Here is a 25,840-nt window from a genome sequence, read left to right on the forward strand (position 1 = left end):
ATATTTTAATGTTTTACACCTTAGAATCTTTTTCTTAACACGTTTATCTTCCCTTTATTTTCTCTACTTTTCACTATACACAAGCATGGGAAATATCAAAAATGCTTCTAATCTTATCACTTGGGCAGGCATTATAGAAAGGGATTTTTTTTTTATTAATAAAGAAATTGAAAACTTAATGTAAAATATTCATCTAATATGTCTTAATGCATCATGCACATAGCTGGCACTAGGCATTTTCCCATCTGATGCAATCTCTATGGATCCTAAATTCGACTGCATAGTGCCTTTCTAAATTCTGCTTCCAATGCCTGCTCTAAATTCTAAAAGTTTTGCCATTTCTAGATTTTGGTGTGTCACTAAATTCTAAAACTTCCGCCACACCAGCTCTGTAACCGGCCTTTACCATATATATTTCTTCTGAATTTCATATTACTAAAGAAATTAAATTAGTCACTTTTTCTATACATTCTAAATGCATTTAGTGTTTTTTAGAAAAACAGAAATCCTTAATTAAATCCAAAAATTCTAAAAAGAAAAGGAAACATGCTGAAGAAAGAAATTGAGTACATAAAGAAAATTATTCTTAAAAATATGTGCAATTATTATGTAAATTACCCAATTGTTCATGATTGCAGCCTTTATTATAATTTCCCAATTCTATTTGCAGCCTTTACTATAATTTCCAAATTCTATTTCCTCATATGATAGAGTTACTGAGCCAAATTAAATTTAAATTAAATTGCATAATCTTTGACCACTAGTCTACATTTTTAGTTTGAATTTGACTGTTCTTGTTTAATTACGTCATCGTGAGATGTAATTGACTTTGTTAGCATCAGAACATGCCTTAAAGTTTGTTCTAAGTTCTTTTTAAATAAGAGGCTTATTTAAACCTTTGTCTGATATTGTAGTTACTTTCAGACAAAGTGATAATTTGCTTCACATATATCAGGGGTTTTGGACTATTAAACTTTTAACAGATCAAGTAAACCCTCATAGGTACATTGTGGAGAGGTTGACAAGTTAGGAGATAAAGCATGTAGAATCTAGTGAGAGCATTGGTTTGCATATTGAGACAAATCTCTAATTATTGTTAGAAAAGATGCTTAAAGAGAAGAAAATCAATATAAACTAGCCAAGATGTTTGGGAAGGCATCAAATTAAAATGACAGATAAATATTTTATTCAGTGTTGTTGTTACAAAACATAAATGTTTTGTAGCTTTTAATGTGCAATTATTCTAATATCGTTTAAGAATCAGTGTCATAAATTACATGTATTTTAAACTGTGAAATTTTATTAGATTTTGATTTTAATAGGGCTTTTTTAACAACTATTTACCTAATTTAATTATTTATAACTAACTGCTTACCCTTAAAAATTACCTCTACATATTAAAGGGAGTTATTGCCTTACATTAATACTCTCTGTGGTCACAAGATAAAACACAAAAACGTAGAAATTCAAGTAAAACTTATTCTTTGCATCTAGTGAGACTTAAAATAATAGAAAACAACTTATCACCTCTGGTGCTTTAATGGCTTATTGGAACTCTACACAAAGCTATGACACTAACTGCATGAAACAGAGCCTGACTAACTTTTAACACCTGGCCAATCGTGCCTTTCAGGTTTGTTCTAATCAGCAGGTCTCTCTCTAGACAAACAGCAGCAGTGATAACATTCAGTCTTTTGTTATGAATGATGCTGATTATGATCTTACTTCTCATTTTAACCTATGCCTTTTGACATAAAATCTACCTGCTATTTACTAAACCTCTAGACCACCCGTTCTCAACCTTTTGACTAATGTCTACCTTCTAAACAAAATTTGAAAAACCTTTAGTACCACCACTACAAAGTACTACTACCACCACCACTCTTGAACAAAGCTCAGATCGCATAAATTTACGAGTGTTAGAGAAAAAACTTAACCAGGATGTCGGGGGTTTTAATTTTTGAAATAAATAGTTAAAAATACTTTGCTTCTTTGTGTACCACCGGTTGAGAACCTCTGCTTTAGACTGACCAAGTATGTGACAAAATGAGACACACACACACACCAAAAAAAAAAAAAAAAAAAACCCATAAAGCTAACTATTAGTAAAACGTAAATGTCATTTATCTTCTTTCAAATATGTCCAACCTATTATAAGTGTAAAATATTTAATGCTACTTGATAAACTGCATGAAGTTTATTTTATTCTCAAACTTATTAATAATTATGTTAATTAATTCATGTTTAGTAATAATGCATACTACTTAGGGATCTATTTTATTTTTAGGATGGTATTACAAAAGTGAAATTAAGGCATAGAATAATATTTTTAATTGAATTTATTCAGTTTCCATTTGCTCATAGGTCCTTAATTTTTTTCATTAATGGTCCTTAAAAGTACTTAATTTCCGTATGCAGAAATGTGTACGAACCTTGTATAGAAGTTGAACCTAAGTAATCTTTAACCAAAAGGTGGTTGGTGACCAGCAGTCTTCATGAACATCAGCACGCTTTGGTTTAGTTTGAATATTCAAATAAATTTAGACACTATCCCACACCAGTAATCTTTCGATTGATATCAAGTGACCCCTCCCCCAACTTGAAAGTTATCAGTAACCAGTAGCTTTAACAGAAAACATCTACAATTTAGTTTGATTTTATTGTAGCAAAGTACATTGGTGACCTAGTTTGATATATGACCATCAACCTATAGATCACTTATCAGAATCAACACTTTTAATGAGATTTCTGGCAAATGAGAAATGGGACTCCCTTCTAATTTAATGAGAAATGGGACTCCTTTCTAATTTTAATTAAAAAAATTTGTTCTGCTCTACATCATTTGCTTCAACCTGTAAGTCACTGGTGACCAACAACCTCAACAAACATTGATATCTTTTGATTTAGTTTTAATTTACAATACTACATAAATTCACTGTACCATCTTACACAGATGACATTTGTTGCCCACAAGTGACAATCAATTTACAAGTAATTTCTAATCCTTGATGATCACCTTTAGTTTATTTTCTTTTAGTAGTCTTCTTAAACGATATAATTTTTAATGTGAATGATTGATATGCGTCTAATTAGTAAAATTTTTATTAACATCTGTAGCATCATCTTAATTAATAAAAAAAATTCAAATGCCACACATTCTGTTCTTTGTTTGTAATGGCTTGGGTTTTTAAAGTTTAAATATATAATTCTCCATGAATGCTGAAAATTAAAAGTAAAGCTTATTAGCTTAACTATATGTTACACTTCAGTACTGAGAAAACATACTTCTAGTATCATACAGTGGTGGGTGGTTATTTATTCATTTGGAATAATAATAATAAGGTTTGTTTAAAAAGTTCCTGATTAAAAAAGGCTCCTGAGTCTGTTCTAAAGTTTTTTACAGCACATCAATCTGATGTCATAGTGATATCTAGAAGGTGACACTACATTTCAGTAACTTTGTCAATATTCTTCTCATCTACAACACCTTTGAATTGTGATTAGTTGTCATATTATGTTGCTCTGTTCAAATATTTGTGTTTTTTCTGCGATTTCAAAATTCATGATTTTCGTGAATAGCATATTAACACAGATGTTTGGACATTCAGATTTAAAAATAATAAATCATTATTTTGATATTCGAAAGGCATTTTTTGCTTTTATGTTTAAATTTTTGTTTTTGTTTTAAATATTAAAAAATGTTCAAAAAGTAATTTTATACCATGAACCACCTAAAATATAACCATTTTATTAGGAAAACAAAAACAATATTTTTTTTAATATATTAAGCAAGAGTACAGTTAGTTTGATACTGAGAAAGAGCAAAAATGATATTAAAAAAGAAGAGAGTAATTTTTAATTCTTTTATGGCACAATACAAAACCAAAACTTGTTTTTACTATAATAAAAATTTAAATATAAAATATACCTGTACTAATGTACAGTCTTTACGATTTCTTAATTCATCAACAAATGGCAAAGCTTTCTTTGCAATAGGAATTGTTGCTAATATCTTAAAGTTGCCTTCATTAAATGCCTTTTTTGTTTTTTCTGAAAAGGAATGGCTGAATAGTTCCATTTTCCCAATTTCATCCAAGATTAACACTGAAGGTACCTATTTACAAATGATTAAAAAAATTATATAGTATATAAATAGAATCTTACTTTGCTTAGAATAGAAAGAAATTGAAAAGGCAAACATTTAATAGTAATTACAAAATTTGCCAGTTTAAAATTTACACACATCTTAAAAATATTTCTTTTTCATTAGCTTTTTAATCATCAGAGTTTTATGTTCCTCAGTCACTAAATTATTAGATTATCATTTTAATCTAATACTTTTCAGACAATAAGTCTTAATTTTTAATTAAGTCTTAACTTTTTAATCTAACACTTTTCAGACAGGATCAGGCACTTTCATTTAAAAACATAACACATCTGGCATGTTTTAAACATTACAATAACCTTCACAGAGGAACGACTCTTTTTATACAGCCAGGAGTATATTGTAGCCAGTTTGTATATAGTCCAAATTCCAAGATTTGGACTCTTCAGTTATTCTGAATTTGGGATTTTTCTGGATATTGGATCATCAGTTTAAATCTAGTGTGATGTCATTAAAACTTATAAAATTAAAAATATAAAATAATGAAGCATTTATGACCTTAAGGGAATAAAATTTTACCCCCTCCACCATTAAAAAAAATTCCACAATATTTATTTGTTTGCTTCATTAAACATTTTTTTTTACATGCAAGTTGTTAATACTTTTTCTTTAGTTCTACAAACAGACATATACAAAAAGTCCCATTGTTCAAGTCCTATAAGTGCTGTGTTGAGAATTTCCACTAAATTAAATGTCTATAATTTTTTTTTTTTTTTTTTTTTCTTCTCAACAACCTTTCCTTTCACTTTCTTAACTATAGTGATATTTTTTGAATTTAGAATCATACAATATCTTCATCCGTTAGTTGACTCATTGATGATTGGGACATTATCATTGCAATGAAAAACTGCTGTTATATCATCTTCATTTATTACCACTTCTCCACATTTATTCACAAATTCCATTAACTGGAAAATTTGCTTTTTATTTGCAACATCTGGAAACCTTCAAACTCACAGCTATTATAATAATACTGAGTTAGTATCTGCTATACACAAATGGCAATCTATCATGAGATTGAATAAAGATATGTTGTTCCAGTAAATTTCGTCTTGTTACTATCTCACATTGACAACAGTCTGAAATATATTAATTTAGCTATTTATTATACTTATGATTATTTACTGTACATGCTTAAAGGTTTTCTGAGTAGTTAATAATTCCCATACATACTTAATTACAGATAGCATTAGATATTTTGCAACCCAGTGCATTCTCCGCGGGTATGAAATTCTGCTACCAAGCCCTCTCTGGATTCTAAAAATTTTACTTTCAAAATTTCAGTTCCTTCCCTAAATTCTGAAGATTTTGTCATCCCTTAATTTTGTTGTTCGGTGCTTCTCTTAATACTGAAAACTTTGTCTGCCCTAAATTTTTCCACCTACTAAGGCCGCACAAACTTTGGTACCTGTTCTGGGTTTAATTAAATAACAAGTCAGTTATTATCAATTCAAACAGAACTAAAGGTAATTTTTTGGCCTATGAGTATTATCATTTACAAAATCTATTTTTTGCATATGTAAAGAAATTTATGTTAAATTTTTCTTCATCAACGCACTCAACATTTAGAAAAACTGAAGTCTGCACTACACAACTGAAGTCTGCAATCATGGCCAAGCATAATGTCAACATAAAAGGTTATCATGCTTTTTGATATTTAATTACTAATATATATATATATATATATAAATGTTTAGATATTGCTGATTTAGAGTCATTTCTCAAGACACAGTTTGTTGATACTCATGTGATGATGAAAACAAAAAATATTAAATAATGATTTGCCAGGTTGGCATCAATGCAGAAGTGAAATTAAGAATCCCGACTCTCCACATGCTTTATCACGAAAAAATATCAAATAAGCATAAAGTATTAATAAAAGAATTCTTGAAAAAAGTTGCAGGTATTCTGGATATCTGGATTTTAGATCATTCTAGACACTGGACACGATCATTCTAGACACGAATTTCAGAATTTGTATTGCATGTATAAAGCACTCTGCTCTTATTTTGTTTAACGATCTGAGAATTATTTAAATGTTCTATAAATTTTAAAAATATGTTCACAAATATTACATAAATACAATACATAGTGTGGCTAAGAGATGCTGTTGCTAAGTAAGCTAAGGATACCAGTTTACATGCATATTATTTCAAAACTCTCCTCGATATTACTTCATCCACCTAACCACCACAAAGTTGTCAATTGTTGTTGAGTAAGCTTTCACTAACCTAACATGTGAAAAACACTTTAAAAAAAAGGGCTAAAATGCAATATCAGTCAAAACCAGTTACTTTTGGGATGCATAAAAATCTCTGAAACACACGTTATACAAAGGCACATAACAACATTTATTACAAACAGTTATTGTTTGACTATCATAGTATTCACATCTTTCACTTTTAATTGTTGAATTTTTTTCGATAATGTGATTTGTGGGATCCTTTCTCTTTTTTGCTTAAATTCTGAAAGAAAGATGGTTGGCTAGCACAAACAGTATATGGAGATGAAGCCTGCAAATTTTCAGAATATCCTTCATTGCTTTTGGCAATGCCAGTGCAATACTGCTTTGAAAATCTAACAGAGTATTTTTGAGGCCTACAGCAATCTTATAAAGTTTACATGCATTTGATTTAGCTACATGAATAACATTTGTTAAAATAGGCTGCAACAATTTCTTACTTTTTACTTGCACGCTGTATACATCGCAATAAAATTGTCCAGAAGGTCCATGCCTCCCATATTGTCTGATGAATTTAGGATGCTTTACGAGTACAGATTTGTTTTCTTTTCTTGAGTACCTTTGAGCACGGCACAAAGATAAACTGTATCAAAGTTAGTTGCCATACCTATGACAGAATTGTTGTTCCATTGAATTATTGTGATGCCATACTCTTTACCAAAAGTAGTGTCATATGTACCCCATTCTTCGTTTTCCATTTTATTTACAGGTATAATTGTACAATTTCCTTATCTGTATTCAAGAATTGTTGCAGTTGCATGAAATAATCAGCTTATTCAACTATGACAACAACATGTGTTACAAAAAAAAATTGTCGAAACTTACAAACTGATTTGTAGGATCTTCCAACACACTTAAAAAGATTAAAGATCTTTCAGTGCTTCCAACACACTTATTACATCTCAACCTAGTCCAAGATCAGTCAATGTCTTTGAATATTTTACAGAATATATAATAAACATACAAGTACTTTTCACAGGAACACAAAACACCAAACTTTGTACATGAGATATACAAGTTTCTTTTTAAGAAACATTTTGTACGAACATCTACCAAAATAAGGTATCATTTACCAATCTATAGAAAACGGTGTTGAAAACACCTCATACTGCTAGAAACTGGCATTTAAATTATTTAAAGAGAAACGAACCTTAGATGATTTTTTGATTTTTCAATTTGATCCAATGCATTATCAGCTATGTGCAATTTCTGCTTCATAGGTGGAGCGTGTCATTGCTGCACATACTAATGGATTCTTTGTTGACAGGAACTATGTACAGAACAACTTTTCCAAGCAATTGCTTTAGATGATTCAGAATTTTTTTAATAATTTCTTGAATTCAGACATTTTTTAGATGAAAAAATCTCAATCTAACCTGATACATCTTTCAGCATAGGTAAATCATCATTTAACATATCATCATCATCAATGCATTCCTTATCAATCACAATATCTGGTTCTGGGAGAAATGATTACTAAATCTATTTCATCTTGACCATCATCATCTAATGAAAGTTCTAAAACATCATATTCGTCTAACTCCTTCATAAATTATGCATTTTTGCTACATTTTAAAAAACGCATATTTATTCTTAAAAAAAAAAAAAAAAAAATCTTTCAGATTTTATATTATACCCAAATGGGCATTTTTTTAACGTTTTGTGCGTTACCTTTATTTATTAAATATCATGTTCTTCGAACTTAAATCATAAAATTCAATTCAACAGCAATATCACAAAATATTTAAACGAGCATATCTTTAGAATTTGCAATGGCTTGAATCAATTACCTTTATGCAAGATGGAGTACCTCCACACATTGGAATCTGTGTACAGCAGTTTCTTTGGTAATATTTTACTAATGATAGAATAATTAGTCGTGCGTTTCCGACAACCTGGCCATCTCGCTCTCTAGATCTTAATCCCTGTGATTTTCGGCCGTGGGGTTACTTAAAAAATTTTGTTTATCGAGAATATCTGGTAACCTTGGCAGATTTGAAAGACAGTATCACTCTGCATGTAAGAAGCATCTCAATTGACCAATTACGATCCGCAGTTGAACAAGCTATCCACAGACTGCAGATTTTACATCTTGAAGAAGATTCATTTCCATCTCCATCTGAAGCAGCATCCCCTGCATCAATAAGGTCCTTGTGATATGAATGTTTGGTATGTTCAAATAAAAGGTGTTACAAATGTGTATTTTGTGTCTTTACAACATAGTTTTGTTGAACAGCACCATCTACTGGTGTTTCTAGAGCTATTTTTTCGCAGAATCCATTTCTCCATGCTTTGAATAGCATGTTCAAGAATTTTGGAGCCTTTACACTCAGTCTATATACATTCTATAATACAAAAGGTGATGGACCAAGAAGGAGTTATCTGAATGAGTCAAAACTCATGTGATGTGATTTACACCTATTGAAAATGAAACAAAAACGTTATCATGGGAATGGAATGTTTCATTTTAGGAGATACAGCTACAAAGGTAAAAAAATCAGTAATGCATTCGCCCACCTGTGGGTCTGTTGCAATGTTATTCACCTGAGCATTGACTCATAGAGTTGAAGATGCCTTCCTGCAGGACTGCTTATCATACCTGCTTAAACTGGTTAGACCAGCATAATTCAGGCACACTTGGAGATGCTTGCTCATTAGAGTCCAGATGCGCTTTACTGGGAAGAGATTTGGTGATCATGCCAGGGGGTAGTGTTAGATAAGAAGCATGAAAACAAACAGTAGAAAGGCATGGCAAATGCAGCTGAGCTTTATGCTGATGAAATGTAAGCCCAGGTATGCATGAAAGGAAGAGCAACATTACATATAGAATCATGCTGTATAATTGTCACAGATGACAACCGAATGAAAAGGCATACCATAACTCTTAGTTGTCAGGCTGTGTGGCGAATGACAGTCAGATAAGTATCCACCACTGTCCTGTATGTCTACAGATATGTCTCTGCTGGTCATTGGGCTGAATTCAAAGCAGGACTTATCAAAAACAATTCTACTACAGTCCATAAGATCTCAGGTCGAATGCACCTGGCACCACTGCAAATGTGCCTGGCTGTGTGTAGTGGTAAGGGGCAGTCGATACAATGAGTACAGTTACCTCAGCTCCCACTTGCTAAGTCATCTATGGTTACTGCAGTCACAAAAGTCCCAGTTATGCAGCAGATTGTTGACAAGGATGCAACAGGGGCTATAAGTGCCAATCAAATGATCACTCTGTCTTTGTATTCCGTCACAGTTCTCAGTTGACAGCTACCTTCTTGATTGTCTGCACGACAGTGGTTCAACATCATCGAATGGTAGCATAGGTAAAACCTTAATGTCTAGCAGTCGTGCAATTTTACTGCCCTATTTCCTTTGGTTCAATTGTAAATCCTTTCTCAAATAGTGACATCTGCTCATACTATTTGCGGACTCTTCTGTTAGACACTTGTACAGTTCATCTGGATTGACAAAACCTTATTTCCATGAAAGTTATTCCTTAGCATAGAATGTCCTTTGGTTTTTACACCATCTGGATGCTCTGTTGCATGGTGCTGGAAATCCAGTTAGACAGTTACTGGCTGCCAAAAATTAATCGTTTGCATATTCAGTCTTAAAGTACTGGCATATGCAATTTCCCCCACTTGAATAACTCCTTCTTGGTGCAATGCTTTTGATCTTATAGAATGTATATATATTGTTTTGACTTAACTCATTTCTCTGACAGTAACATCAGAACAAGACAATCAAATTCATCATGGCAAGGAGTGCAAAATTGTGCCTGTCATTTTCACAGGCACAGTTTTACATCATGTTTTATTGGTCTTGAGCACCATAGAGGTGACAGTACTACTTTACACAGTTCTGCCTCCCTTTCGGTATGGTAGTCAACGTCGCTAACCGCTATCCCGGTTGGGCAGCAGAATATAAATTACATCAAATATTATAAAGTTTGTTATCATCAAATATTATAAAGTTATAAAAATATATTATAAAGTTACAAATATTATAAAGTTATAAAGTTACAAATATTATAAAGTTATAAAGTTACAAATATTATAAAGTTTGTAAGATATGCTTACAGGAGAATCAAAAACGGGTAGGGCTAATTTTTCAAATGATGACACATCTACAAGATATTTGCCAACTTTTGGAAGACCTCTAGAACTTTGGTCACTGGAACTAGAAGATAAATTGTAAGGAAAACATTATTTTTTAATCTAAAAAATGACTAATTATTAAGAAAAATTATTTATTTTATAATAATAATATGAAGAAAACTATGTCACAAAATTTTTATTCATCATATAAAACACTGATAAATCAATAATGTATATTTGTAATCTTAATTTTGTTTACAAATATTTTTTTAATATTTATTTCAACATTGAGAAACCTGTGTATTTTACAGTTCTAGTACTTAAATCTGTGTATTACATTACTTAATTTAAATAACATTAGAAATTATTGGAGATTCAGCAGTTAAATGTTTTATTAAAATACATTGCATCCTTGATATAATTATGTAACTTCAATGCACATGTATTTTAAATCATTAAAAATCTTAATACTTATGACATAAGCCCTGGGTTAATATTTGGTTGGAGGTAAAAGGTTAACTTTAGCAAGCACTAGTAATGTTTGGTCATTATGGTGATGAGTTTCCTTTTCAGTACTGAAACAAGCTATCATATTTTTCAGGTGGCTGACTTTATAATTGCCGAAAATGAATAATTCACTATAACTCATCAACCTTGTACCCTCAACTGAAGATAAATTAAGTTCAGATTATACAGAAACTTATCACAAATTAAAAACTTTTGGTACTTTCAAAATTTTAACTTAGATATAGCTCTGAGAGTATTGTTGAAATGCAATAAGAATTATTTAATTTTTCAGGGTTCATTATATGAGGGTGAATCAAATATAAAAGAGAACAAAATTAATTTTACAGGGAACATCTATATTTCTTCAAATTATTTTCTAAATAAACTCCTCCTTTTATGATACATTTCCCCCGCTTTGGTAATTTTTTCATTCTGTTTTTGTAGAATGAAGCTCGACGGGTATCTAACAAGCTGCAAAATGTTTAATGTCTACTTAATCTTTGGACTCAAATCGCTTGCCTCCAAGAGCTTCTTTGAGGTATCCAAACATGTGAAAATCGTATGGCAATAAGGGTTAGAGTAGTTTGAAGGGCGCCTTTTGCATTATCGGGAAGTTGTTGTTTCATTTATTGCCAAGTTATTGTTTCACTTATGATAAATTGAGCAGTTGAATGCTATGGAAACCCTATTATGACGCAATCGATTGCTTGTTGCCAAAAATTTTGAATGACGGGAAAAAGATTTGTAAGGGCTTGTGATGTGTGTTGGTTAGGAAGTACATTGCTTGTTTTGTGGTTTAGACCAGGGTTTCTTAAACTGTGGGTTGCGATGCCCAAGGTGGCTGCCAAAAATTTTAGCAATTTTGATATTTCTTTAACTTATAATAATTTTACAATTACCAAGTATTTTTACACAATGTATCTGAAAATAGATAACGATAAGACAATACAGAAAAAGAAAAAAATGAAAATGTTTCGACGCATCCTTTTTATAATATAAACATTCATTTTCCTTGCTTTGCACGTGACGCTATCATTTCATTTGTTATTTATTTAAAATTTCCACATAGTTCTGTGTCTGAAAAATAGAAAATTAAAGTTAATGATCTAAAACTGCAATACAGTACAAAGTCCATAATCCAGACGTCCATTATCTGGACCTCAAAGCCACAAACTTTACGCATGCACGTAAAGAATGCTTTATGCATGCGCGCATTGAAAGAAATTTTTAATAAAGTAAAGAAATAAATATTAAGCTTTTTTTTTTTTGTAAAATTTGACACCTTTTAGATCATAATTGCTCTTTATTTCATAAATTACGGTTTCATATTTTTAATTGTATAATTTCTGCATGCTATCTTACCAGATTTAAATTGAAGATCTATAATCTGGAAAAATCCCTAATCCGGAATTGACGAGTCCAGATTACAGATTTTGTACTGTAGTATATTACAGTACAAGTGAAAAAATTGACAGTTTAACTCACGCCTGTGTTGGATTTGTGCAATACTTATGGAGGTCCCACAAAATTTTTGTAAATATTATGTTGTCCTGGGGGTTGCGACTGAAAAATGTTTAAGAAACCCTGGTTTAGACAGTAGAATGAATGAATATTGTAAGATTAATTTGAATATCTGTATGATTTGAAACAAAAGGGGAAAAGTGCATTAACTGACTGGTGTGTAAATGAAGAGTTACTTAGTAGCCATTATAAGTGTCCTGTTTGTAGGAAGGAAATGCATATGGTTGAATGTCAGAGGATATCGGCCCTGCGGAGGATATTTTTGTGAATTTATGCAGCGATGAAGATATACAGATTCTAGTTCAGATAATTTTAGGGGAAAACTCAAATAAGCGGCACTTGGAGAAATTTTTTCCGCCATCCTCAAAATTGCCATATCCTTGGGAGGAATTTTTTGATGCCGTCTTTGAAATGGCATCAAAAGGTGCTTTCCAAAAATTCCCTCTTCAGACCAATATTGGGGAGAAAAAGCTCTGCTGGGTAAAAATTGTGTAAGGCAAAGTGTAGCATTTGCATTGAGATAGTAAACCATACACATAGAATAAACTGTAAACGATTAATTATAGTTGGGATTAAGTAAATCTACGTACTTTTTTTCATCTTAGTATTTTATATTATGATATACAGTCAAAAGTCGTTAATTCGGACACCAATAATCCGGACCTCAAAGCTAAAATCTTTCTGCCCATGCGCCGCGTTGACGCATGCTCATAGACATTTTACGCGAGCGCGAGACATTTACGTCTGCGCAAGCGCAGAATACGTTTTCGCATGCGCATTTAATGTATAACGGACGGTATAAGCTAAAATTATCTAATTATCTATTTCAGTTAATGTTGATGATTGTGTTGTTCCTTAACCCACGAGCATACGCAACAGGTATGTCATACCCACGTGCATTTTTCTTTTTGTATATTTCTCACCTATTCTTTCATACAAGGACGAAACTTGGTGTAGCTGAGTTCAAGGTCACATACTTAAATGGGGAAAATTCCTGAGGTGACACGTGCAACGGTTTTTTAGGAACAGCATTTTTCGGGCATGTCATACCCGCGCGTGTACTCGCGTTTCTCAGTGAGTCACTTCGCACTTCTCGTTTTCAAGCTTTTAGCATAGGTTTTTCTTGAGTTGTAAGCATGGCGCCGTATATTCCTTACGATGAAGAGATGAAAAGATTGAGAAATCTTCTTGAAACAGTTTCTTCTGATGAGGATTCATTTAGTGAAGACGATGAAGATGTTGATGACGAAGAATATAATAGTAATCATGATTCATCCATAGAGAGTAGTGATTCAGATACAGGAATTGGCGCCAAAAATATTATAACTAAACTCCCTGGAAATACGAAGTATTCTAAAGACGTCTCAACACCTTTAGATTCCTGGTCACTGCTTATCGATGAAGATATGTTAAAACATGTAGTCGACAATACAAATATTTATATTGATTCAGTAAGTGGAAATTTCACTCGTGAATGGGATGTGAAAGCAACAAATGAGTTGGAAATCAAAGCTTTAGTTGGATTGCTTATGTGGATTTTAGTTGGATTGCTTATGATTGATTATGTGGAGTTTATAAATCATCCCACGTGAACGAAGAGATTTGTGGGCGACAGACGAAACGGGAATGGACATATTTCGGGAAACAATGTCAGTGAACCGATTCCTCTTTCTTTTACGATGCCTCCATTTTGATGACATTAGAGATCGTCCCAGTAGAAGAGACGTTGATAAATTAGCTCTGATCAGAGAATTTTTTGGAAATTTTGTCACAAATTGCCAAAAGGCTTATACTGTAGGAGAGTATGTGACCATTGATGAGAAGTTGGAATCATACAGAGGTCGTTATTCCTTCAAACAATATATGCCCAACAAGCCAGCAAAGTATGGCATAAAAATATTTGCTCTTGTAAACGCAAGGGTATTTTATACCTGGAGTATGGAAATTTATGCTGGTAAACAACCAGATGGGCCATTTCAAGTTGAAAACGTTGAACCTACTATCGTAATTAAGTTGTCAAACGTTTAATAAGGCCCTTATACAACTGTGGTCGAAATTTAACAGTTGATAATTGGTATATGGGATATGAATTATCTCAATATCTCCTAAAGAAGAAAATTACGATAGTAGGTACAATAAGTAAAAATAAGAGAGAAATCCCATCTGAGTTTCTGGCAAAGAGAAGAGAAGTGTATTCTTCAATTTTTGGTTTTCAGAAAGAAGCAACACTTGTATCTTATGTGCTGAAAAAAAATAAGAGTGTGATCCTGTTGTCCACAATGCATTCCGACGATCAAATCGATGACTCTACTGGGGAATTTGAAAAGCCTGAAATCATTACATTCTATAACATGACAAAAGGAGCAGTCGATGTTGTAGATGAGAAGGCTACAGCAAGAGTAGCACGTCGGTGGCCTATGGTGATTTTCTTTTCAGTGTTAAACGTGGCTGCCATTAATGCAAGAATAATTCTACTATCAAAGAAGGAACCACCAACGGAATACCGTACCAGGCATACTTTTCCCAAAGCCTTAGGGATGCAGCTAATAGAAAGTGTTCAAAATGAACGACGACGAACATCTGTAGTTCCTGATTCTAGACAAACACTGACCACCGATGAACATGTTAACACAATGAACCACCCCCCAAAAAACCTAAAATTATTTACAAGAGGTGTACAGAGTGCCCCAAGAAAAAAGATAGAAAGACTATATTCATTTGTGAAAATTGTAGCAAAAGTATACGTATGGAACATATGACCTCATTTTGTAAACAATGTTAAAAAAATTGTAAGTAAATAATTTTACCTCTCCTTATTCTTTCATATTTTGTCTAAAATGAAGTATTAACTTGGTTTTACATTTTAATTTCTTTTAAAAACCGATTAATTTTATTTGGCAAATTTTTAATTACAAACTTTTCATTCGGGTACGACATACCCAGCGCGTGTTCTCGTGTTCGTCGGATCGGTGCGTGTGCTCGCGGGTTAATCTTTGAATTGGATCCGGCTTATTATTTTTTGCAGACTGTAAGAGCAATTTTATAAAAGTAAGCTTGAACTTTCGATTATGTCAAATAGAATTTCCGATGCTAGAGCTCCCAAAGGATCTAGAAAACGAAAGTATGTTTCGATGCCATCAAACAAAAATCGAATTGCTACAAAAAATGGATAAAGGTATATCCTTTATTTATCTAACCGTTCCGAAATCTGTTTATCAATTTCACGCTGCTGTGCGCGGGGGACGTCGTGGCACGCAATGAACTGGAAGTTGATTTGTCAGCACTATCGTTATCTTCAGGGCAGATGTTTTTATTTTATTCGACTTATAATTCCTTACTAAATGTAGTATTTAATCTCGATGTACTCCATCTTTGATATGATTTAAATCAAATTCCTCGTCATTATAAATATCACGAATACAAATAAAAAATAGTTTTCTGGTTGCAATTTTCTAATTTCGGCTACACGTAAGGTACGCATGCGCGCGTTGAAAGAAATGTTTAATAAAGTAAACAAATAAATATTAAGCTTCTTTTTTTTGTAAATTTTGATACCCTTTAGATCATAATTGCTGATTTTTTTATAAATTACGGTTTCATATTTTTAATTTTATAATTTCTGCATGCCATCTTACCAGATTTAAACTGATGATCTATAATCTGGAATAGCCGATGTCCCCACGAGCCCGGATTAAAGACTTTTGACTGTATATATAACTCCAGCATTATTAACTTTTATACTTCTGTTTTTTAATTCTTACCATTAATTTGAACAATTATCTGTAATAATGCTTATATATGTTTGAAAAAACGTTTTTTGTATAAATGCAGTAATGTCGTGAAAATGTGATATACAGTCAAAAGTCATTAATTCAGACACCCATAATCCGGATCTCAAAGCTAAGGCTATTTGAATTTGTCTGTATTTATTCCATGAAAAGTTAAATTTTAAAATATTGTTTTTGTGAAATTTAAACATTGTCTATAACAGTGGATTGAAAGTTTCGGTCCCTGAAGCAATTTGATTTATTCGGCAAATGTATTTCAGTTATGCATTTGTTGCAAATACAATGAGGCAAAGATTTCTATGTTTTGCTTATTTTAAGTTTCAGTTTATTTTACAATCATTACTATTAAACATGAACATCAGAAAAATCTATAAATATAAATCTTAGTCAACAATTTGAATATACAAGTTTAATTAACTTTTATTCTTTTCCTTGTGCATGTGAAAAAATAAAGAAATGTTCACATTTTGGCTAACGGCCTAGATTTTTTACTTATATACCCAACTTTTAATTCACAAAATCCTCTATATAAAGAAATCAGTGAAATAAGCTTGACGTAGAAAAACATCAGAATAATGTTTGTTTAATATTTTATACTAATTTATCAACATTTCAAAGTCTGGTTACCATTTTATTGCATTAGAAGTGTAATTAATTTATTTAGAAATTAGTTATATGTAAATGTTAGTTACATGCAGGTCTGTGGAGTTGGTAGGGAAAATGACCGACTCCAACTCCTTCATATATATGTAAACATATACACATGGGGACAGCTTATTTTTTTAATATAAAAGAAGTAATAGATGATACAGAAAAAAAAAAAATTGATGCCTAGCAAATTTTTTATATTAATTAGCATTTATTATGAAATGAGAAAAAATGGTACAGTCAAAAGTCGTTAATTCGGACACCCATAATCTGGAATGATCTATAATCCGGACCTCAAAGCTACAAATTTTGCGCACAGGCGTTTACGTGCGCGCGTAAGACCTTTATGGCTGCGAATATGCGTGTGCGCATGCCCAAAATACGTTTACGCATGCGCATTTAATGTATAACGGACGGTATAAGCTAAGCTAAAATTATCTAATTCAGTTAATGCTGCAGATTGCGTTGTTCCTTAATCTTCGAATTGGATCCCACTTATTATTTTTTTGCAGACTGTTATAGCAATTTTATGAAAGTAAGCTTGAACTTTCGATTATGTCAAATAGAATTTCTGATATATATTTACTAATATGTAAAGGATCTACAAAGCGAAAGTATGTTTCGAAGTCTATTAAACAAAAAGTGGAATTGCTGCAAAAAATGGATAAAGGCATATCCTTTGTTTATCTAAACTTTGTTTATCTTTAACGCCGCGGCACGCAATGAATTGGAAGTTGATCTGTCAGCTCTATCCTTATCTTCAGGGCAGATGTTTTTATTTTATTTGGCTTATAATTCCTTACTAAATGTAGTATTTCATCTTGATGTACTCCGTCTTTGATATGATTTAAATCAAATTCCTCGTCATTATAATTCGCTTCCGATAGCGAAGAAAGTGACAGAGGTTATTGAAAATGAAAAAAATTTCAATTGATAAATTAGTCGGTAGACACAGCAATTATAGGACTTGAACAGCGGAACTTCATAACTGAACAAGAAATTATGTCTGTTTATAGAATTAAAGAGAATGTATTATCACATAAAAAACGAAGCAACTTAAACAACTTACATTGAAAGAAATGTTTAATAAAGTAAACAAATAAATATTAAGCTTTTTTTTTTTGTAAATTTTGATACTCTTTAGATCATAATTGTTCTTTATTTCATAAATTACAGTTTCATATTTTTAACTTTATAATTTCTGCATGCCATCATACCAGATTTAAACTGATGATCTATAATCCGGAAAAATCGATAATCCGGAATCGCCGATGTCCCGACTAGTCCGATAAAGTCCCGACGAGTCCGGATTAACGACTTTTGACTGTATTAGTAATTTCTAAGAAACAGTAAAACTTCAGCAAGATACTCTTTGTTAAAGGACTATAGATCCGATTTGATCACTGACTTCAGATATGAGAAGAGTCTTTCCACACTGACTTGAGTAGGAAGAAGAGCTGTTACTGTTAGGGCTACTTCCTTTAACTTTTCAGGATAGATTTTTATAACTTTTAAAAGAGGTATCTTGCAAGAGCAATCATATTTATCTATTTCTTTAAAGGCCGTGTATAAATTTTGTTAGCATTTTTTCATTTTTATATCTAAAGGCTCTTGGTTATTTATTTTCATTCACTTTGCCTTAGCCTTTTCAATATTATTCAAATATTTTTAAAAATCTAATTCATCAGTGGAAGACGATGATAGAGACTCAATTACAATATCTGAAGTTTGACTGTCGTGATTTGAATACTCCAGTTGTTCTGATAATAATTTCATTTTTAATGAAAGTTCATAGATGGCTTTCTTTACCTTTTTAATATGTTTGTCATCCAACAAAATTCGGCGATTTGGGATCTATATATGTTGAACCCAGCACGATCTCATTGTCTAGCAAACTAGTTTCTCTTTTCTTCATTGAAGAAATGATTCCTTCTGCAATAAACCCTCCAATTCTTCAGATTGTAGCTTTTTCGTGGCTATATATGGTATAGAAAGAAGAGTTTCCAATTCTGCAAGATCATTCTACAGTCTTTCTGTCAGTGAAACATTAGGGTTATCTACATCTTCTAACATTCTCATCTCCTGTTAATTCTTCAGATTGGAGCTTTTTTATAGCTATATGAAAGAAGGGTTTCCAGTTATGCAAGATCATTCCACAGTCTTTCTATTAGTGAAATGTTAAGGTTATTTACATCTTCTGAAAATGTTCTTAATCCTAACAACCACTATATCATTAAATATGTACTTCTCCATTGTGTTGCTCCTTTTCCTGCTCGCTTCCTAAGAATGGCATCAATTTTGGGAATTCTCGCTGCTTACCTAAATTCACCAACGAAATTAGTAACTAAATGAACAGTTTAATTAATAATGGCAAATATCACGTCCATCTTGCTCCCTTATATTTATTTACTAATATGTTAATAAAATAGAAAATAAATATTTATTAATGTATATAATCCATAAATAAAAATATTAACTCAGTTTGTCATTAATTATTTTTTTCAATTCACTTTAATTTCATTTCAAATTCAAACTGTTCAATAAAAACTGGAGTCGGAGTTGATGTGTTTTTTAGCGACTCCAACTCGACTCATTTTACCCAAAAATCTACCCGACTCCACAGCCCAGGTTACAAGTACACATGGGATAATGTGAGTACACATGGGATAATGTGTATAAGTATAGAAAAGAAGCATATTTTGTAATTTTCTTGGATAAAAATAAAATTATCTTATTCTAATTACAATTAATTTATTTGCTAATCTTTGGAATATGGTAATAGGTAGTTGGCGACATTTTGGTAAGGTGATAAAGGTTACTAGCTAGGACTTTAGCAATAATCTGAGAAGTACACAGTTCGAATCACAGATTATTTTGTCTCAGAGAAATGAGAGATCATGAGACATGTAATGTGACATTTTCCGGAAAATTCCAATCGGGATTTTAGCTAATAAGCACTAAGAAACAATTTCACTGCTAAAGTGCAGAATCGCCCACTTATTTGTTTTGCGCTTTTTACAAGAGTAAGAAGAATTGGATTTTTGTCAATTTTCTTTGACTTTTTAAGTGAAAATAAGTCGATGTGTACATGGATAAAGTCAAGAGTGTGTGCAATGCCGTTTTTGTGCAATTCTGGGATTCTTTTTAAGTGAAAATAGGTCGACGTGTACATGGATACCGTGTATGTGCAATTTTTAAAAACGCGGCAAGCAGTGGGAGATTCTACACTTTCTCCCAATTTCGCACCTAATCTTCGTCCTGATTAAGCACTTTTGTTCCATAAAAGTTCTAGCATAAGCGTAATTCGGCTAGCAGATTGTAGGGGAAAAAAAAAAAAAAATGCCTTTACTTTGTGAAAACAAAATGGCGTCTCCCCCCCCAAAAAAATAGCAGGTGGCTGTAGCAGGGTTGGTCGCTAAAGTTTCACTAAGTTACCATAATCCGAAGATTCATCAATTTATTTAGAAAATAATTAAACAGTGAATTTGAAATGTCTACTGACAAAGTCATGCGATCATCAGCACAAAGATTTTATCTGCAAAGTAGCAATCATATAGAAAGAAAATATCCGTTTCCTTTCCCCTATCTTATTTAATATCTGGGCTAACAACCTAAACACTTTTCCAACTATTTGGTGCCTATCGCCCAAGTTGGTGAATGCAATTTCTGGAATCTTGCCAAGTGTGGGTTATCTGAGTATCCCCAATTTCAGGAAGTTTTTGGATGCTGTTAAGGAATTTTGTGTGCCACAGTTTGAAGGACTCAGAAATTTCTAAATAAGGTAAATGGATATTTGCATTGTGTAGTGCTTAGATGCATAAGATGGATTTCCTTTTCATGTTATTTTATTATTTGATTTAAAATGTAATTTATTGAGATTATGTATTTTTTGTTTGACTGTACTGTAGAATTACGTAATCCTTTGACTTTTTAAGTGAAAATAGATCAATGTCTACATGGACAAAGTCAAGGGAGTATGCAATGCAAAGTTTGTGCAATTCTCTGAATTTTTTTAAGTGAAAATAGGTCGATGTGTACATGGATAAAGTCAAGGGAGTGCACAATGCCAAGTTTGTGCAATTCTCTGAATTTTTTTAAGTGAAAATAGGTTGGTGCGTACATGGATACTGAGTTTGTGCAAAGGCGATTTTTGTAAAAATCGCCACTACACAAAGCCAAAATAACAAATACGCGCGCAAGAACTGCACAAACTTGGTATCCATGTGTTGCCGAAAATTGCCAAGGGGCACCTGTAAATATATTTTTACCGGCAATAAGTCTAGACTGTATGGCGGATGATCAAGCATTTTCCAGTGCACCAGTTTTGGCTTTCATGGTGTTTCTTTCACCTTTCCTTCTCCAATCCATGCTTGCATGCTTCGACTGAGGGGTGTAATGACACACCATGTCCCGTCACGGGTGACTATTTTATGCAAAATAGCTTTCCCTTCTTCCTCAAATTGAAGCAACTGAGAAATGCGAACTTGTGCAACTTTTTCATCATTATTCAGCAATTTTAGAAACCGATAAGCTGAGAATTTTTTCTGTAACCCAACTACTTTCTGATGCCTGACTAGATAATTAGGCAGAGATTGTGGTAAACTTTGGCTGGTTTCACGTTTTCACAGACGAGGAAACTTTATAATTATGTGTTGCAGAATAGAGCCGAGATCACTCCTCTTACTAATCGTAAGGGCTACTACATAAAGCATGGGACAAGCCGGCTGATGTGGTTCCTTTACTCTAGGCAACCCCACCTAATGACTTCAGCTGCCCAAACACATACAAATATCCATCCTGATGCTCAGCCAATAAAAGCTCATTCATATTTGATCACCCTACATAAAGTACCATCAAAATGTAAAAATTATAGCTTATAAAATAGCTTTTATGAACTGCATTCGGTACTTTTCCGTTTCGCCGGCGCAAATCTCGCCAAGCAGGCTTTGTTGGTGACAACATACAGTATACACATAAAAACGTTAACGAATGTTAGTTCTAAGAATTTTTTATTTTGAAGGCATAAACACTTTAATATGGTTTAAAATTTTGCAAAATTCCAATAAATAAAGACAATAAATTTGTAAAAAGGCACTAATTTAATAATTTACTATGCTTTCATGGTTCAATATCCTGATTCGTCGGTTCGTATCACGTGACCCAAGTGATCTCATATCACGTAAACTACGCTACAAAAATTTAATTCTCTCAGTAATTATATGTATTAATTTCAAGTTAAATTTTAATTTGGAATACAAGTTTAAATGCAAGAATTATTTCAATTCCTACGAATAGCTTACTCAGAAATTATGTAAAACCGTAGTGCTTTAATTCGCTAGCACATTCTCATTAGAACTGATTAATTTAACCCTTGATTTTGTCTTTTCTATATTTTCGCTTTCGGGTGAGCGATGTGGTTGCATTTCTAATTGACTTAATTACCGCGAATCGTCTTAGGGCCTAAAAGTAAACTATCTTGTAAAATTTTTATGTAATTGTATGCCAGTATTAAAAGAAACAATAAATCTGATAAGAAACGGTTGCGACTTGTTTTGAAAATGAGGCGTAAAAGGTTACCAGCGAAGATATTCCGTTTGCCATCAGTTGTACCATTATTGGCGACTTTATCGTTTGCGCCGGCAAAAAGGAAAAGTACCCTGCATTCATTTAAAATTCTTATTTAGTTATTTCCGCTAAAATTATTAAAAGAAAACTAACAAAAAAAAAAAAAAAAAAAGGCCATGAAGTGTTCTAATAATGAAAAATTAAATACCTTACTCTGGCTAATGTACTGCGATTTCCCTCAGTCGTAACAACATCGAAGCCGACCCTTTCTCGTCCACGTTTTATTTCTTCCGTAAAAAAGCCATGATATTTTAGACTTTTACTATTCAGAAGTTCGCAGCTCTTTTTAATAACTGTAGTTTTGCCCACACCTGCAGAATTGGAAACATGTTATCTAAAGATAAACTTTACAGCATAAAAAAAAATGAGGTAAAAGTTTACAATTGGGTGCCCCTTGCTTTTTGGCGATTTTTTTTTACGCCAAGATCGACGACAGGAAGGCACAATTCAAGATGGCCGCTATACAAAACCAAAATAAGAAGTCAAAGAATTACACAAACACTGTGTCCATGTACACATCGATCTGTTTTCACTTAAAAAAACATCCTAGAATTGCACAAACTAGGCACTGCGCACTGGTTTAAATTTGTCCATGTACACATCAACCTATTTTCATTTAAATAAAATCAAGAAGCTAAAACAAAGTTAAAACTATCATGGTAACCAGAAGTGAGGTTTCATCGCCGAAATTTGAAAAAAAATTGTCGCTAATCGAAGGGGCACCCAATTCTACACTAGAGCCAAAAATGAAATGTATCTCAATTTATACTTTGAAAATATAAAAATAATTCATTGTACATTTCATAGAGACATAGTCTAATCCATTATTTACCAGGTGGACCAGTCAATAGAATATGACGATTAGTCATGAGAACGAAACTGATGGAAAGAATTCACTTTTGCCGCTCAAAACACCTAAAATGTAAACATATTGTGCACATCGCAGGTTAATGGCACAGGTACTAACACCTAGAGGAGAAAAACTTTCGGAAAAGTTTATACGCTTCTTACTTCTATTAATTTGCAGAAAAAATATTTTTAAATTTAAAAATCTTTTACAATCGAGAGAAACATCATAATTAAATGAATTAAATTAAAATTAATGCCTAAATGACAGTAGCAGTAAGATGACATCTCAACTTACTCTGAAGTGGGAAATACGAGCCAAAACACAAGCATATGCTACAGAACCATAAGGCGCGTATTTGTAGTTTGGATGCGCCATGTCGAACTTGAAAGATTTTGAGAAAATTGAAAAAGTTGGTGAGGGAACATATGGAGTTGTTTATAAAGCGGAAGATAAAGTATCCAGAAGAATTGTTGCTTTGAAAAAAATTCGATTAAAAGCTGAAACGGATGGTGTTCCAAGCACCGCTTTGCGAGAAATTAGCTTACTGAAAGAACTCGATCATCCAAATATTGTTCTGCTTGAAGATGTTGTATATTGTGACCATAAACTTTACCTCGTATTCGAATATTTAGATTTTGATTTAAAAAAGTTTTTAGATCAACACACTGTGAACGGTCTTTCGTTAAACAAAGCGAAAAGCTATCTTCATCAATTACTACAGGCTATTGGATACTGCCATTCCCGCAGAATATTGCATCGTGATCTGAAACCCCAAAATTTGTTGTTGGATAGGAAAGGAAATATTAAACTAGCTGACTTTGGTTTAGCTAGAGGATTTGCTTTACCCGTCAAAGCTTATACTCATGAAATCGTGACATTATGGTATAGAGCACCAGAAGTCCTCTTAGGAACTAAAGAATATACGACAGCTGTAGATATTTGGAGCTTAGGTTGTATTTTTGCTGAAATGCTCACAAAACGAGCTTTATTTTCTGGAGACTCTGAAATTGATCAACTATTTCGAGTTTTTCGAACTCTAGGTACTCCAGATGAGAATAGTTGGCCAGGTTGCTCAAAACTACCTGACTATAAACCAACGTTCCCCAAATGGGCTCCTCAAGATATCGGTACTATATTGCCTATGCTGAATTTAGAAGGACAGGAACTTTTATTAAAATTGCTGACCTATGATCCTGAAGCCCGGATTTCAGCTAGGTTAGCTCTCAGTCATTCCTTTTTCAATGATATATCCAATCATGCCTTGTAATTTATTTATATGAATTTACCTCATATCTGGAATTATAACAGGAGGTATGTGATATGTGAATTTCTACTATTTATGTAGAAATTGTCATTAAATATATTTATAAACTAACTAAAGGCAGCATATAAATAAATACATGAATTTTTTTATCACTGTTTTCAAATTTTACTAGTTATTTGTGAAATTTCTGCAATGTGCTTTAAGTTTTATTTTTATTAAGCGTTGTTATTAATTTTGTGCCACATCAATTTTAAAATAGTAATTTTAATTTCAAAATTTTTAACTGAATAAAATAGCGATACTTGATACTCTCCCAAAATATCTTCACCTGTAATTCAGTGTTATCATAGGAAAAAAATCCACGAAACAGCCGGATGAATTGGGATCTTTCTTTGTATGTTGCCATATACAGAATAATATTTATGACTTAAAATGCACTAAACCATAAAGATCTTCTACACTGTTTTTTAATCACAAGTTTACTAAAGGTTTCTGCTTTATGAATGGTAAAAGCTTTGAAAAGAATATTTTATAAAACTATCTTTATGAGCTAGATTATATATTTTTAATAATAAAGTCAACATCCCCGTCAACATTAAATGAAATTGGAAAAGAAATATTATTCTGATTTTAAAAACATTAACTCGTAATAAGTAATTTTTCATGTTATAACAAATTGTAAAAATATAGGGTAAATTAATTAGTTGGAAAGTACTATACTGAAATACTTTTAAAAATGCAATTTTTAGTTCTCTTATTTCATAAACATCAAATGTATAATAAATTCAGTTATTGATATTTATTATTCATTACCTTTATTTCCAACTGAAACAAACATGTAACAGCTTTTTCTTTAAAAAAAATAATGCAATGCTTTCATTTGAGAAAACTGCTATATTTTACTGATTAAAATTAAATTTATGATTTAAGAGTTAAATATTTTTGTAAATTTTATTATACTTCTTGAGTCATTATTTTCAGGTGTTGTTACCATGAATTTAGAAAAAGCAAAATGAGTTATAATTCCACATATAAAGCTCCCATAAATTATATTTTCAATTTTTGTTTTAATTAAAAACTATAATTTTGAAAAACATAAATACAGGTGGAAATAAAATAAAAGTTTTGAAAGATTC

The 25,840-nt window shown here is 32.1% G+C and overlaps 2 protein-coding genes across 3 annotated transcripts in view; one reads left to right on the forward strand and one right to left on the reverse strand.

Moving 5' to 3' along the window:
• LOC118199688 (cancer-related nucleoside-triphosphatase homolog) overlaps positions 1 to 23,575 on the reverse strand; it is a 28,637-nt gene extending 5,062 nt beyond the window's left edge. Inside the window, exons 1-4 of one of the 2 annotated variants that reach the window (XM_035371599.2) lie at positions 23,423 to 23,575; positions 22,739 to 22,901; positions 10,484 to 10,583; positions 3,929 to 4,114 (exon numbers count right to left, since the gene is read on the reverse strand). In XM_035371599.2, coding sequence (XP_035227490.1) covers positions 3,929 to 4,114; positions 10,484 to 10,583; positions 22,739 to 22,901; positions 23,423 to 23,459 — 486 coding nt within the window. In that variant the 5' untranslated portion in view covers positions 23,460 to 23,575. Of the gene's footprint in view, positions 1 to 3,928; positions 4,115 to 10,483; positions 10,584 to 22,738; positions 22,902 to 23,388 lie in introns of both variants that reach the window. The other variant, XM_035371605.2, reaches the window with a different exon arrangement.
• A 159-nt stretch (positions 23,576 to 23,734) lies between these two features.
• On the forward strand, positions 23,735 to 24,856 carry LOC118199679 (cyclin-dependent kinase 2-like). The gene has a single exon (XM_035371587.2). The coding sequence runs from the start codon at positions 23,814 to 23,816 to the stop codon at positions 24,705 to 24,707; it is 894 nt and encodes a 297-aa protein (XP_035227478.1). The 5' UTR covers positions 23,735 to 23,813; the 3' UTR covers positions 24,708 to 24,856.
• The last annotated feature ends 984 nt before the right edge of the window (positions 24,857 to 25,840 follow it).

Source organism: Stegodyphus dumicola, chromosome 3, assembly GCF_044657685.1.
Source record: "Stegodyphus dumicola isolate Sdum_Otavi_A_Nest chromosome 3, ASM4465768v1".
NCBI lineage: Eukaryota > Metazoa > Arthropoda > Arachnida > Araneae > Eresidae > Stegodyphus > Stegodyphus dumicola.